Source organism: Caloenas nicobarica, chromosome 6 (genome assembly GCF_036013445.1).
Source record: "Caloenas nicobarica isolate bCalNic1 chromosome 6, bCalNic1.hap1, whole genome shotgun sequence".
In the NCBI taxonomy this organism is placed as follows: domain Eukaryota; kingdom Metazoa; phylum Chordata; class Aves; order Columbiformes; family Columbidae; genus Caloenas; species Caloenas nicobarica.
The window spans coordinates 14,015,091-14,031,416 of record NC_088250.1 but is presented as its reverse complement, the minus strand read 5'-3'; the positions used below and the strand labels follow the sequence as shown (position 1 = coordinate 14,031,416).

At 44.7% G+C, this 16,326-nt stretch overlaps 1 protein-coding gene across 1 annotated transcript in view; it reads right to left on the bottom strand.

The window, feature by feature from the left end:
- The window catches only part of TMEFF2 (transmembrane protein with EGF like and two follistatin like domains 2), a 128,539-nt gene that overhangs the window by 26,553 nt on the left and 85,660 nt on the right, over positions 1-16,326 (bottom strand). The window contains exons 6-7 of the mRNA XM_065637884.1: positions 5,288-5,436; positions 3,592-3,651 (exon numbers count right to left, since the gene is read on the bottom strand). Of these exons, the coding sequence (XP_065493956.1) occupies positions 3,592-3,651; positions 5,288-5,436 (209 nt within the window). The remainder of the gene's footprint in view (positions 1-3,591; positions 3,652-5,287; positions 5,437-16,326) is intronic.

Here is a 16,326-nt window from a genome sequence, read left to right as displayed (position 1 = left end):
AATAAATAGGCAAATGAATAAAAAGGATGAAAACTCCTTGATTGCCTAAACTCTAAATGCAAAAAAGCCACTGAAACAGCCAACTTCTTTATGCATATAATGGGAAAATTCAAGAAAACATCAATCACAGGACTTTCAGCTCAGACACTACGTTCCAAAACATACATTATACTTAAAATGGCCTAAAATGCTCTTTCATGACAATCGCAAGACAAAGTGTATTTCTATTGGATTTGAGGGAAAAATCTCACCCATTCATTTATTGACCAAAACCAAATCTTATTTCACAAACTTGATCAACGTCAACAATCTGCCATTTGTTGAACAGAGTGGAAATCGCCCTCCCCAAGTCTGATAAATACTTTGAGGTTTCAGAAAAACAAGAGGCCAGAATTGCAGAGAGACACAAATGCCTGTAGATGCAACCATGGCAAGAGAGGACTGGCAAACCTGGAGAGGTGGACACCATCACAGAAGGGCCACCTACTGCTCGTTCTCCCCATGTTTGCTTTGCTGAAAAAGGGGATGTTGCTTTTTGGGTGTCTCTAACATTAGTCAGGCATTTCCAATACTAAAGTACGAGCCCTTAAAAAAACAAGGCAATGTAAACTTAATGCAAAGATTTATGCTCCAAAGGAACGAGCACTCTCAGTTTTGCAAACGGAAAGATTTCTGTGTGTTATTTGCAAGGATCAACGGGCTTGAAAGAACAGGAAGGAGCAAAGACACTGATTGAACAGACGGTTTGAATAGCTCGATATGAAAAAAATCAGCTAAGTGTTGAGACTCATGGTTGTTGGCAAAGCTGCCTTCCTGGGACCCCACATGGAGCATGTGGGGGTGTTTATGGAAAATCCCACACGGCTCAGCTACCGCAATCTCTGCAAACAGCATTTGGCACTGACGCGTTAGCATAATTGACAACATCAATTATGCCCACTGCTATTTTCTCCCCTGGGAAAGTCGGTCCATACAAGTAAGTGTTTTAAAAAGCCTGTAGTGCTCGTGGTCTCGGTGATTTTTAGTGCCATTAAATGGTAGAGAACAAAGGTATTCTCTGGAAAGACACAGGCACGGGGAAATTGCTTCAGAGGCACAACGGCCGAGGAACTGCGGCTTATTCACACAAAGCTTCCCATGGTCAGGGCAGCATCTCCCTTCTCAGGAGATACGAAGGCGGGGAAAAAAGTAGCACATACCACATTCCTACAATAGCCACCATCAAATGTTTCTGCACTTGAAAGAATGTGAGGATGGCACGGAGCTTCCTGCCTGGCAAACGCTGAAGCCTCAACGTTCATTGAGGCTCAGTTTTGTACTTCTGTCTTCCTTTTCACCAACTATTTCCAAAAGACTGGAGTTGTTATAGCTTTTTGATACAGCCATCCCTTTCCCCTCGGGCAGGGGTGTCAAACTCATTTTCAGTGGGGGCCACATCAGCCTCGCAGTTGCCTTCAAAGGGCCAAATGTAATTTTAGGACTGGATAAATGTAGGAGTAGGTGCCCTCTCTCCTCTAGAGAGGCCTCAGTTACCTCTTGCTGGACCATCTCTTCCACCACTTCTTCTAATCTCTCGGAGACCGTCTCCACTACAAACCCTTCCTCTGTGCGGTAGCTCTGCCCAAATCCCTGCCCAGTAACCCAGTTTCCTCCCGTGTTCCGTGCCTGACTCCCAAGTCCTGTCCTATCCCTGGAGACATCCCAGGCCAGGCTGGACGGGGCTCTGAGCAACCTGATCTGGGTGAAGATGGCCCTGCTCATGGCAGGGGTGGCACTGGGTGAGCTTTGGAGGTCCCTTCCAATCCAAACTATTCTATGATTCTATGAGCATACTTTGCTGCAATCAATTTTCTTCTACCCACCATCTCTCCTCTCAAGTGTGGGCTGAACTATCATCTCTCTCCTAAGCAAGAGCTGCTTTCTTCCTGCTTCCCACTTGAGTTGAAGGTGCTTTCCGTGCCCCTTTTCCTCCATGACCCATGACTTGGTTTTCTCTTGTCGTTGCTCTGATCTCCTCCTCCCTAATCCTCAACCTGCCTTTCCTCCCTTCTTGTCACAACTCAGTTGCTTCATGCTTAAATGCGCTGTCTCCTCTCGAGGTGATGCGGGTCACTGCCATCCGAAAGCTACAGCAGCAGCCAGCAGCAGAGCAGGACAGGTTGTACCACATTTATTATAAAAAGGGGCTGCAGGCCTTCATCTTGCCTTGGGGATGCCCAGGCTCTCCTCAGTTCTCCAGCAAGGAAGATAAAGGATTAAACACAACAATATTACTTGCCCTTATTTCGAACTTAAAATAAATCATTTTGGCCTACTTGGTGCTTTCTGCTGCCCGCCACACGATACAACCTCAACCTTTCCAGCCTTTTAAGAAAACTGCTGCCTCCCAGAAAAAAGCTAAGAGTAATCAAAGGTTTGGGGGAAAGAGACTTCACCCATGGAAAGGCTTTTTGGCAGTAGGAAATATCTGGACCATGGCTCACCTTTGATCTTTTGGAAATTAATTCCAGTGTTTACTTTCCATTGAAATTTCTAACCTCGCTGCTTCAGGCCACAGCCACCACCAACACTTCGCAACTCCTCTGATCTCACTGAGGCATCATTTATTCATAGTTCTGTGCTTTAATCACCATGCACTATTTTTAAGTAGGAACAGAACAATCACTTCTAATGCCTGGGGACCCTATTAACGCAGGGACGTCAGGCACAAAGCGCCCTCACAAGAGATGACCAGCCAAATTAACTAACATCAGAGGACTCTCCCTGTAATAAATGTTAAGACCTGTGAAACCATCAGCTGGATTTCACCTAAGTCATGCAGCAAGCAGGTAAATCCAGCTATCTGCACCTACTATCTCTAAACACACTCAAAACACACCAAAAAAATCACAAACTGAAGCAATAAATGCATCACCTGACCCATTTTCACAATACCTTCCCAAAGGCTGGAATTCTCAGTGCGAGCTGTGAATATTTGCATGCACGTGCACGCACACACACACATTCAATTTCTAAATCAATTCTCCCAGGCAAAGGGTGTAAAAAATGTCTCCCAAACCTCACTAGTATTTACATGTTTTTAATTTCAAATGCCATATAAGGCTACTCAGCCATTATATTTTATTGTAGCTTCTAAATAAATTAAAACCATTTATCACTTAAAAAAAATATTTTAAGAACCTTATTAACTTCATAGTTAAACACGGACAGGTAATATTATCTATTATGGCAACATTTCATGTTCTGTGCTATGCTCTGGATTTTTACTTTCTTGAACCTGTACGTTGTGACAAAGGTATGCATAATCCAGTGCACCGACTCAAGAATTTTCAATCATGTCTGCTAATTTTCACTGTCAGAACAGGTGTTTTATGGTCAGAATGTCTATACATTGACAAAAATGGAAGAAGACCATTTCTTAAGAAGAAAGAATTTTTAGCAAAAGAAAGAGTAATGTGAAGATAGCATTTTCTTAAAGTAAACCGAGAGAATCATACTAGAAGATGAGGACACCTCACCTTAGCGAAAGGAGGAGAAAAGAGACTTACACAGTTCCTGCGAATTGCAATTCTCACAGAATAGGAACCATACCTGCATAATCTGTTCGTGCATAATGCCCATCTTCCGATTTTGTAGTCGTTGTAGTGTTATCTGTGTGAAAAGAAATATGCAGAATTATTTAGGGAGCCTGTACTCGATACAGACTGTGCCCAGGCAAATGCAGCTTTGCTTGCACGCCCGGCATCGCTGCTGGCTGCAACGCTCCCCTGGGTCTGCCAGGTGAAAACAGCAGGATCTGGCTTTTTAGAACAAAACATGAAACATGTTCCATTAAGAGAACACTTTTTTTCCCCCCCTAACAATATGTGATAACAGATTGCAGCTGGGATAAATATATCAGTATGAAGCAGGAGTTGTCATTTCTGCTCTATTTGGAGTAATTGGGGAGTTTTAATAAGTACCCTGAAATGAACTGCTATGTAGGGTAGTGAACTTTAAAAAAGATAGGAAGCAACTAGAATGTGCTTAACACACCTGTATAGTATGGCCTTGTAAATGGATGTACTGAGAATTTATAGGTCAGAAGTTAAGGGGGAAAAAAAGCTATTAACAGTCTGAGCCTCAGCAGAGACTTTATTTATGGGAGCTATTTAAAGGCAAATTTTCTTAATTTTTATTTTAGAACAAAACAGAGTTTTTAAAGTCAACTTAAGTGTTATTGGTGACGTAGCAGCCCATGAGCTGGGCACAGAGAAGGAAGGCATTTGTGGAGAAACACAGAGAATCTTGAACTGCTACTGGCGACATCTCCTTTCAAGGAACCTTTGGCGGCTCATGGGTCCAGCACAGGTCACAGGAGAAACAAGCAGCAGTACATCTTCGGTAACATGTCTGTGGCCTCCTGAGATTGCTTTGTGCTGCTCCAGTTAAGGTAGCAATGGAGGATCCATCCTGGGTGGCAAAATGTATCTGAGGGGCTCTCCTGCTGTCCTGCTCCAGAGCTCTGGGCAAAAACTGTGTCCAGTTTTGGGCTCCCCAGTTTAAGAAGGACAAGGAATTACTGGAGAAAGTCCACCGGAGAGCTACAAAGATGATGAGGGGTCTGGAGCACCCTTCTTATGAGGAAACACTGAGAGAGCTGGGTCTGTTCGACCTGGAGAAGGCTGAGAGGGGATCTTATTTATGCTGATAAGTATCTCAAAGCTGGGTGTCAAGAGGATGGACCAGACTCCTTTCAGTGATGCCCAACGATAGGATGATGGGAATGGGCATAGACTGAAGTACAGGAGGTTCCATCTGAATATGAGGAGAAACTTCTTTACCTTGAGGATGTCAGAGTCCTGGAAAAGGCTGCCCAGAGAGGTTGTGGAGTCTCCTTCTCCGGAGACATTCCAACCAACATGGACACATTCCTGTGCCATCTGCTCTGGTGAACCTGCTTTAGCAGGTGGGTTGGACTGGATGATCTCCAGAGGTCCCTCCAACCCCAATCATTCTGTCACTCTGTGAAACTGGGTGCCTGATTTTGGCACTGGTGAAGGGCTGGACAGTCCCCATGTGCTGCAGGGTGTGGGAAGGGTTACACACACCATCCATCATGCCTTGCTTGGCATCGGTACCACAGAGGGCTCTGCCTCTCCTGCAACCTCTGCTCTGCAGTATAAATTGCAGAAGTCTAATGGAAACGTAAGAAGTGCCAAATAAGAAGCCAGTCCTGGTTCTTTTTTTTTTCTCCTGAACAAAAATTGAAAACATTCTTTGAAATGAGTTTTGTTATGAGAGTTACCTTGACATCGACCCAAAGACATGACTTCAATTTTCTCCTGTTTCTGGCATGATGCCTCTTTGATTTGACATGCATTATCATAAGATTTCCCATCGGAAGCACAAAGAGGATTGAAGTTGGTTTGAGAACAGTCAATGTTGCACACACACCTGAAATGATAAAGACAGAGAAAAAAGAAGAGTCTAATATGAGAAAGTTTTCTCATGACATCATAAATACATCTCAGAAATAAAAGTGTTTGTATTTTCCTGACTGCACAATGCAAATCAACAGAATGAAAGTGGAACGCTCTGTCAAGAGGTCATTTGTATTTCTGGATGGAAGTGAAATGCTGGGAGAGAGAAGAGATGCAGAAAAGAATAGCAAGCAAAAGGAAAGACAAAAAAGACTGTTATACACGGAAAACTATGCCACAGCATTACCACTTGTAATTTCTTGTAAATCAAGGAAGACCCAAGCAGATATGCAGATAATTCAAGCTGCTGTGCCCCCTTGCAATTAAAGAAGCCACAAAATTCATCTCTGTTGAGGCGTTGCCCATTGTATGTAACACCATGAAACTGTGATTTTTTATTGATTTATGATTTAATTCTGACTATAATTATGGCACCTACAGGCACTCTGATCATAACAGAAGACATGATGCTGAAGCCTTATCTCACCCTACTGAGATAAAACCACCTGCCAAGACTGAGGCTGGCACCAGCGATGTGACTGTGCCAGGGTGGTGGCATCTCCCCCGGCTCCTGGGCACCATGGTACAACTCAGCATTGAAACCAGGGGAATGCTCATTTTAGGAGTGACTTTGTGCACAAGCACTTTTTGGAGCATTTGAACCAAGAAGCCTGACTAAGGTGTCACCCAGGAAGATCAGTGCCCACTCCTGACCTGGTGACATGCGGGGACAAGGGTCCCATGGCCAAGAGCTGAGCGCGGGCAGGGCAGCAGTGGCCCTGTCCTTGGGGAACTCCTGGGCATCTCCAGAGCCACAATGACGGAGCTCGAGAGCTCCTGGGCTGCCTTGAGACATGAACTGAAGCACAGTGGGGGATTCACTTCCAAAGTCTGGTCTGGATCTGAATTAACACGCTAATGTGGACATATCTTGACCCCAGCAGGCCTCACCGTTGCTCAGAAGATGGAGAAGCCTAATTGCTTTCACCAACAGCAGGCTGCAGCCTTTTTTTCTTTAGGTTTCTCCTGTTTTATGATCATCGGCGATGTCAAACAGCCTTGGGCATCGGCAAGGGAAAGGCAGCCTAATCTTCCGTCCCCCTGACTGTGCCATCTGACAGCAATGCTCGCATCAACACCGATGTGATCCTGCTCGGGGACAAAGCCAGAAGTCTAACCTGACAGCTGCTTCAGCTCTTCCGAGCACGTAATTGTGCCCATGCTGTTTTCTAAACTCTTTCTGGCTCTTCCTGACATTTAAGGCGAAGCAACGTGAGCGATGCTCTATCTCCAGCCCATTGGTTGTGCTGAACCTCCCAGCGCCAACCCCGCAGCTCTCCCCATCGGAAAGTCAAGGAATGGAAATGTCAGGCTCCAGCCTTGCTGCTTGATTTAAGAAAGTGCTTAAAAGTCAGTTCACCTCCCTTTCACAGCGGACATCTGGACACCTTCAAGCACTGGAAGTGTGGAGGGATCCATGCAAGAGAAAATTGTTGGTGAAAGAGGGAGCACAGGAAACTAGAGAGGGGGCGTCAGATTTCTCCATCATGCCCTTTGGCCTCTGGCCTCCACAAACATGCCCACGGTCACGAAAATCACTGGAAACAGTACTCGTCTTCTTTTAGACTTTCTTTACACTGGATGGATCTATTTTCCCCAAATGCTCACAAAACACAGAAAACTTCAGCTCAAGAAGAGGCCAACGGTGAAAAGCTGTGGTTATAAATTAAATTACATTATTTCATAACTAGTGGAAAAAAAGAGTCTGCCTCCCTGTGTAACAATTTCCTCACACTGATGAACATACAGAATATAAGAAAAAAAAAAATCCAGGCAATTTCCTAAGAACCTCCTTATCAGGAGAATAAGAATGTTCTGCTCCACCGAAATATTAACCATCGTCATTTCTTCCCACAGCCGTTTCCAGCTTCCCACCTTAGTCAAACTCACTTCATCAGGAAACATTTACTGCTCAAGTAATAGTAATTCTTTCCACGTAGCTCCACCATTTGCATTTCAGATGGGACACAATCAGCCATATGCTCCTTTTTTTTTGGTAATAAACCAGCTCAGAAACAGCTTCACTTCTCTACATTTTGCTACAAAAAATGAGCGTAGGTTAATATACATTATGTCTCAAGTCAAGAGAACATTAAGTCAATGAGAAAATTAAAAGAAAAGGGTGCTCTTTAGGGGAAACCTAGGCAACTTTGGATGCAATCTCAAAAATGCCTAGGGGATGTAGGAACCTATGCTCAGAGTCAGGCCCTTAAAAGACATATTATTAAAGGTGTTTAGATGTTTAAAGATGCATGCAAACACTTTGTGTGGGATTTCTGAAATCTCAGAGACCTATCTCCCACTGATTTCAAAGACCATTTCAGAGCCCATTAGGCATTTATTTGCATCTTTTGATATCTTCCAAAAAACCAAAGTTCCAAAATTACTTTTCTGACCTCCTTGAGTAGAAGTGAGGAGAGAACCAAGATTTTTTCCCCAACTAAAACCTTAATTGTGAGACCAGCCTTTCTTTCCAGAGAAGATCTCTGTTTTCAGCGATTGAGAGGATGCACCATGAACCATGCGCTACTTGTGCTGATCTCAGATGTCTGATGTACGAGGGAGGGCAGAAAGGGACAACCTGGAGATAACACTATATATGCTCAAGTCTTACAGGATCTTGCATGTGAAGCCTGATTTTCAGGGCTGACTAGATAGGTGGTGAAAAAACACAACAAAAAACTTGCCACCCCAATCTCCTTGTTGCAAGTATCTGTGCATCATCCACCCCTCGCACAGTTTTTGGCTGAGAGCTTCTAAGTTGTATCTGCAGTTTCTTACCATTCTTGCACTTCTATACTTAGATCCTGCTTTAAGGCTGCACAATTAAGTCCACATCAAATATATGCCAGGAAATGCGAAAGGTGGGATTGCATCAGGAAGATTAATGTGTCTGGGTTGCTGACTCTGTTTAACTTACAGTGCTCATCTTATCAGGGAAAATTACAGTATATTCAAACATTTTTTTTTTAAATTAGAGGAACACGCAGACTGCCATTTCAAACATGCCTCCAAAGTCCAGAACAGTAAATTACAGAGAAAGAGGTGGGGCATTTACTCTAAATGTGCATGTCCAGGCACACATGGCCACAGAGTACACGTCATCCTTACGCAGCATCTACCGGCGATGTAATAAATACAAAAAATGAACAGCACTTAACCCATTTGATTGAATGAAATCCTGTAGCCATAGGTAAATGTGCCTTCACTTTTTGTAGCACTATAAAACACAGAAGTGGGACCGCGTCCTGTTAAATGGAGCCAAAGTGCGATGTCCCCACCTGGCCCTCAGGACAGATATTAGGAGAGAGTCCTGATGGTGTTCAAGATTTCAGATCCTGTGGGACACAGGAATCCCCTACCCCAAAGAAAGCCTTGTCTCAACACTTTTCATCCCCAGAAATCCCATCCTGCTCCCAGCAAGCACCCACGCTTCCCCTCTCACACTCAACCTGCAACTTGGTACCTTCTCCTTCTTTGACAAGTAACAAAATCAGAGCTGCCTCATCTCTTTGGTTGGTGGCTGTACCAGCCCCAGGGCCCTCCAGGTCCCCCCTTGCCTGCATGAGGGACATCCCGCTGCCTGAAGCTTTCCAGCCCCTCAGGCACTTGAGCACGCCTCTAAGGCCCAGTCAACATGGGTTTATGAAAGGCAGGTCCTGTTTGACCAACCTGATCTTCTGTGACAAGGTGACCCACCTAGTAGATGAGGGAAAGGCTGTGGGTGTTGTGTACTTAGACTTCAGTAAAGCCTTTGACACCGTATCCCACAGCATCCTCCTGGAGAAGCTGCAGCTCATGGCCTGGGTGGGTGTACTCGGCGATGGATAAAGAACTGGCTGGAGGGCCAGGCCCAAAGAGTTGTGGTGAACAGAGCCAAAGCCAGGTGGCGGCTGGTCACGAGTGGTGTTCCCCAGGGCTCAGTATTGGGGCCAGCTCTGTTTAGTCTCTTTATCAATGATCTGGATGAAGGGATCGAGTGCACCCTCAGTAAGTTTGCAGATGACACCAAATTGGGTGGGAGTGTTGATCTGCTGGAGGGTAGGATGGCCATACAGAGGGATCTGGACCGGCTGGATCGTTGGGCTGAGGCCAACTGTATGAGGCCCAACAAGGCCAAGTGCTGGGTCCTGCACTTGGGTCACAACAACCCCAGGCAGCGCTACAGGCTCGGGGAAGAGTGGCTGGAAAGTGCCTGGCAGAGGGGGATCTGTGGGTGTTAACTGAGAGCTGGCTGAACATGAGCCAGCAGTGTGCCCAGGTGGCCAAACAGGCCAACAGCATCCTGGCTTGTGTCAGGAATAGTGTGGCCAGCAGGACTAGAGAAGTGATTGTGCCACTGTACTTGGTGCTGGTGAGACCCCGCCTTGAATCCTGTGTTCAGTTTTGGGCCCCTCATCATAAGAAGGACATTGAAATACTAGAGAGAGTGTGGGGGCGGCGATGAAGCTGGTGAGGGGCCTGGAGCACAAGTCTGATGAGGAGCGGCTGAGGGAGCTGGGGCTGTTTAACCTGGAGAAAAGGAGGCTGAGGGGAGACCTTATTGCTGTCTACAACTACCTGAAAGGAGGTTGGAGCATGGAGGGTGTTGGTCTCTTCTCCCAAGTAGCAAGTGACAAGACAAGAGGAAATGGCCTCAAGTTGCACCAGGAAAGGTTCAGATTGGATACTAGGAAAAAATTCTTCAGACAGGGAGTTGTGAAGCACTGGAGCGGGCTGCCCGGAGCAGTGGTAGACTCACCACCCCTGGAGGTGTTTAAAAGGCGTTTAGATGAGGTTCTTAGGGACGTGGTTTAGTGCTAGAGTTAGGCTAGGTTATGGTTGGACTCGATGATCCTGAGGGTCTCTTCCAACTGAAATGATTCTATGATTCTAATTTTAAGTAATTCGATCCTTTGACCATTTAATTACCCTGGCTATAACTTCTGATTATAGTTATATCAATAAATCTGTTTGGTTTCTGTGTGCCTAAGCGTAGCGCTGAAGAAAGCTTGGCAACAGAAAGGCTGACTCAGCTTTCCTTGGGCTCAAGAAGTTTCGAGAAGGTCAATGAGGTCTCCTAGGGGGTCAAAGGATGAAACTGGACCCAAGACTATACACAAAATACATGTGTAAGGCTCAACTGTGACTCTTGCAGTCAGAAAATCAGCTTTAAAAGCATCTGTAAGGAAGGAGTGCTCCTAAGGTGTCAGCCAATACGCCACAGGTCCCCTGAGAAAGGAAGAAATACTGAATGCTATCCCATAGGCCCATCACATCTTTCAAGCAACGGGCTTATATATTAAATGATTAAAATTTGTGCTGTCACTGTAAACAATCGTTAAACAAGGCTCACTTTCTTATGTCTGTTCTTCCAGGTCTCTGATGAATTCCACTTCTTTTGTATGCTTTCTTTTATTCCGTTTCATTTCATAGGATGAAAATCTTGGAGGAGCTGAACATCCAGCAATCCACTTAGTCATTGTGGTGATCACAAAAGTAAAAAAAAAAAAAAAAAAAAAAAAAGTCAAAACAAACTACGAAGACAACAGGCAAACCTGGGCACCTCCTTGGGGGATTTTGGGCTATCTCCCCCAGGCGCATCCTGCCGCACAGCTTGGTGGCATTGCTGGACCCTCTGATGAGAACATCGTGTCAAGGCAGAATGGGAAGGTCTCCGAAGACAGAGGGGATCATAGAATCACAGAACGGTTTGGCTTGAAGGGACCTTCCAAGCTCATCCAGTGTCACCCCTGCCATGAGCAGGGCCATCTTCACCCAGATCAGGTTGCTCAGAACCCCGTCCAGCCTGGCCTGGGATGTCTCCAGGGATGGGGCATCCACCACCTCTCTGGGCAACCTCAGCTAATGTTTTACCACCCTCATGTTAAAAATACGCTTCCTCACACTGGAGAAGACAAGAGAGTGAGGGCTGGCAGAGCTGAACTTAGCCTGGAGCAGGTAAGACTTAGTCCTGACTTGTGGGGTGGAAGGTGTGGCACTTCTGCCTCTGAGCTTCTGTCAAAGCAGTAACTGTGACAAATGTTCCTAAACAAGCACAGGGGAACACATGTGAGTTTTGGGAGTGGTTGTCACTATTCCATCCACATAACGTGTTTCTCCTCTTCCCAGGGAAAGAAGCTAAGAGTGCAGAAGAAGACCAGTAGTTATTTCCCGTACAGATCTTCACTGTGGAAAAAAGCCACTGCCCAGACCTCAGCGAGGTCTGCACCCCAGCAGTGACGGAAATGTGCTGCATCAGGCTGCTTGGCCAAGCTGGAGCAGCCAACTTGGCTTTCTGTTCAATCAGTCTCTGTAAAAATTAACGGGGTCAATAAACGAGGCACGGGTGAGTACATCGGTGAGCGCATAGGCTCCTAACTCCCCACTCTTCTGCAAATAGCATACGGTATTATTTTCCGGGCACAGAGAGTTTCCTTGCCTGCAGAGAGCATGACACCAAAGACGATTCATAGCCATGAAGGACTGTCGCTGGAGGGAGGAACAGCATTTTAAGGAGGTGTCTCAATAAAATGAGGAAATGGTTCTTTGCCCATAAAGTGTAGGGGAATACTATATTTCCTTAGTTCATGAATAAAGTATAATCATTAGTGACAGAGCGATGATAAAAAGAACCCTACTCCATGCTTTATCTCTACTCCTAAGACAACTATACAGTCTTTGTTTTTAGCAATGTATTACTGAAAAACAATTTTTAAAAGAAGACTATGCAATATCTGTGTTTAGTGAGGTTTCATATGTAGCTGTGATGCGAAAGAAGGAGGATAAATGAGACAAGGCTTCTAAAAGAGCGGTTTTACTGGGAACAGATGCAGGCACATTTTTGTCAAAGCGGGATGGCAATGGCAGTTCTTCTCTATTTAACATCTTTTAATTAGCCCTCTGCAGTTTGGAAACCTGAAAGCATTGTTGGTACTACCTCTGTTTATTAAAGATTCATATTCAGACTTTGCTGGCCATGGGTCATTTGCTTTTTGGAACCAGAGCAACAGAAAATTGCGTCTGAGATATCTGCAAAAAAGTACTTAATGAAATGACTAACGTCTTCAGCCAAGTGTCTAGTTGATTACAGGGTCCAAACAGCAGAACAGCAATAAATCTGCCACAAAGAGAATTGTCAGTCAAGAAAAAAAGGCATAAAACCAAACAGACAGGGAAGCGAGAGCTAAAAATGTGAAAATGCAAATCTAGTGTTATTTTTACTAGTCAGAGCTCTGATATTTGAGCACATATGCTAATTTGGTCAAGTGTGAGATCCCACCATGTCTCAGTGAGCACTATTTTACAGAAAAGCAATGCTCCGTTCTGCAATCATTTTAAACACATTGTATATTTTCTCCAGGCAGAAATAAAAAAAGCAAGGAAAAAAACCCAACATCATTTTGCAGCATTTAAAAAAAAGCCCAAAGCTTTCCCTTTTGCCATAAACCAGCATATAAATAAAAACATGGTTGTTGTACATTTATGATGTTTCCACCAGAGACATTTCTTATCTTCCTCTGTTCTGACTAGACAACAATTATCAGAAACTCAAAATTTCTGGCTGGATGTCGGTATGGTCCTCTCCAAGCCCTCTGTCCCTCTCAGTAGGCCAATAAATGCCCATTTTCAGCTAACCTGGCAGTATCCGCCTGCATAAAGAGCCCAGCAATCGGTCCCAAGCGCCTTCTGTATCATTTGGATTCCTGCAAGGTTTTTCTTTCTGGTGCATGGGGTTTCTTTGTTGACATTACGAGCAGGTGAGTGGAAATAAAGCCAGGCTTAACACTGCGCCTCAGCATTTGAAATCGTAGCATGGTTCAGCTGTGTGTCGGGAGGCGCTCAATTTACCCCGGCAACTTCGGGTATGTTTAAGATGTCTCAACACAAGGCCCCGCAGAGATACGTGAACTAGCTCTAAGCTGGGACTGGCAAGGTTAAGCAGGCTGGGCAGACCTGTGCTTGCACATCTCCAGGAGCCCAGTGAGTCCGTTCGTGCGCTCTTTTATCGCCTTGCATTAAATAAAACACACTCGTTGCTGCAAGTGGCTTGCACGCATCCCTGTTTTGACATTAGTCTTAACAGGACCGCATAAATACCAACTTATTTCCCTGGTCCTCAGCCTACTTACAAGTACACCATGAAGCTTTACAGTCATCTCAATCAGCCCTATAGCAGCAATAACCTGGTGCTATTATACCCATTTTACGGAGAGGTAAATTTGAGTGCAAAGTCCTGCCACCCTCAATAAAGATCCACCACAGATTTTTTTGTAGCTGGGCCAAGCCCAGATACCCTGTGTTGGTCTCTTGAGCACAGCCCAAGAGGACGGCACCAAAAGAAGCCTCCAGCCAGGAGACGCAACTGCCTGGCATCGTTGCCTTGTTTTGCATACAGCTGAACAACATATATATTTAATAGTATATACAAAATAGATTCACAATGCACACAGGCACACAATATTTTACGCTTTCTATGAAACATACCCTGCAACCTGCCTGTGCTTGCCAAGAGATTGAAATCCTTTCATTGCACTCTTAAGAACATCGTTAAGAGGCTTAAAGAATAGAGACGCTGCGTGTCTCCTTCAAAACAAACTTTCCTGTAGTTTTGAGGCTGATGCAGAACTTCAGCTGCAGTGCAGAACAATACACAATACATATTTTATAATGGCAGCACAAAAATAGCATGCGATATTTCTTTGCTAGGTCTGCTAGTGCTTCTCTTCTGCTTTAAGATCACAAGAGAAGAAAAAGCACAGCTTATTTTGAGTGCCTCCCATTCATTGTTATTTATTTATTTATCTAATTTATTTTTCCTTTTTGTCCTTTGCAGCCCAGCTTCTGCACTAAGGGCTTTAGCACGTCTACTTTTCACAGTGGCTTCCCTGGGATATTTTACCTATTTCAACTGTGTAAATGTTTATCTTCACCAGGAGTAAAAGGAGAAAAAAGCTTGATACCCTCAGGGTGACGCAATGTTTCTGCACGGCATTTCAAGAGCATCCTGTTATTCAAACAATTAGAAATCACAGAAACCATGCACAGAATTATCTGCATACTGCACAGAGATTTTTATTATTATGTAGTGCATAATGAAAATGATTTGAAGGACCCCAAAGCATCATAACAGAAGGAAGCGCTGAATAATCAAGTGATTTTTTTTTTTTATTTTTTGGACTACAAGAGACCAAAATATTGTTTACTGGACATATGTCAAGCTAAAATGCACTAAAGTGGTGAATACATTTATTACTGCCCCTCCTTGCATACCAAATGCAACAATCTGGGAGACTAGCTGGAGCACAGAGCCAAGAGCTACGGCAATCGCCGGGCATCAATGCTTAGAAGTATGGATTTTTCAGAGCGCATTTGTTAGGATGGCTCATGGAGGTTATGTCAAAAGGGTGTGCAGCTGTGAGGAGAGCTGCCCGGGCGCTGGATCCTTCCCAAAGTTGGAGCAGTGCGGTGAGGCGCTGGTCCCACGCTTCACCAGTTTTCAAGGCTTCACTCGCTTTCATTTTTTTTTCCTCATAATTTCTTTACTAAGTTTTTGACCAAAAACATCACAAACTTCACCTTTGCTTCCTTCTTATAATTCAAAGCACCAATTAAAATACAACCTTCATCTGGCTTCCTGATGCCCCCAGTGCCCTCAAACCATACACTGAACTGGATGCTAACACCTTTCGGGCAAAACACACGTTTCTTTTTTTAATATAATTCCTATTTAAAAGGAACTAAATTGTGTAAAGCAGTCTTTACTAGACTGGATGCTTTAAACCCAAACAGAGAAACTAGAGAATCACAAGGCTGATGACCAGGTTTGAGGAGCAATGGAAAAATCCTCAGGCTACCTGTGCAACTTCCAGAAGAAAATTCTAATTCTGTTCACATGCCGATTCAAGTGTCTGCAGGTATCTAACGTGTGAAGTTTATTTAAAGCACATAGAATAAAATAAATGCCTTTTTATGGTTTGCCTACACTCGGTGTCCTTCACGTCTCTGTAGTCTGTGCTAAAACAAAGCTTTGCTGACTGTTTCCCTCTGTAAACATTTCAGGCTGTCCTTCACGAACATTTTATCACTGTCCTGCTGATATTGTTCGCTCCTATCTTGAAGGCAGCAGAGTTAGGAGAATTGTTCCCATGAATCCCAGCATTTCACCAGTGGGAATATTGCAGTGGCTGGTGGGAACCACAGGACACCATCTAGGTGCAGGTCCCAGCGTGGACCTTGCCACCCAGGAAGGCTCGGTTTGCTCATGAAAAACTGTGGCAGTGACTGGGACCAATGGCAAATGTCTGGTAATGCCTTCGTTAACAACACTAGAATCATACAATCATTTTGGTTGGGAGCAACCCTCAAGATCATTGAGTCCAAACATAACCTAACTCTGGCACTAAATCATGTCCCTAAGAACTTCATCTCTGCATCTTTTAAACACCTCCAGAGATGGTGACTCCACCGCTGCCCTGGGCAGCCTGCTGCAGTGCTTCGCAACTCCCTCTCTGAAGAATGCTTTCCTCATATCCAATCTGAACCTTTCCTGGTGCAATTTGAGGCCATTTCCTCTCATCCTGTCCCTTGCTACTCGGGAGAAGAGACCAACACCCTCCATGCTACAACCTCCTTTCAGGCAGTTCCAGAGAGCGAGAAGGCCTCCCCTCAACCTCCTTTTCTCCAGGCTGAACCCGCACAGGTCCCTCAACCGCTCGCCATCACACTTGTGCTCCAGGCCCCTCACCAGTTTCGTCGCCCTTCTCTTTTCTAGTACCTCAAGACCTTTCTTATAATAAGGGGCCCGAAGTTACTTCTAAAAGCA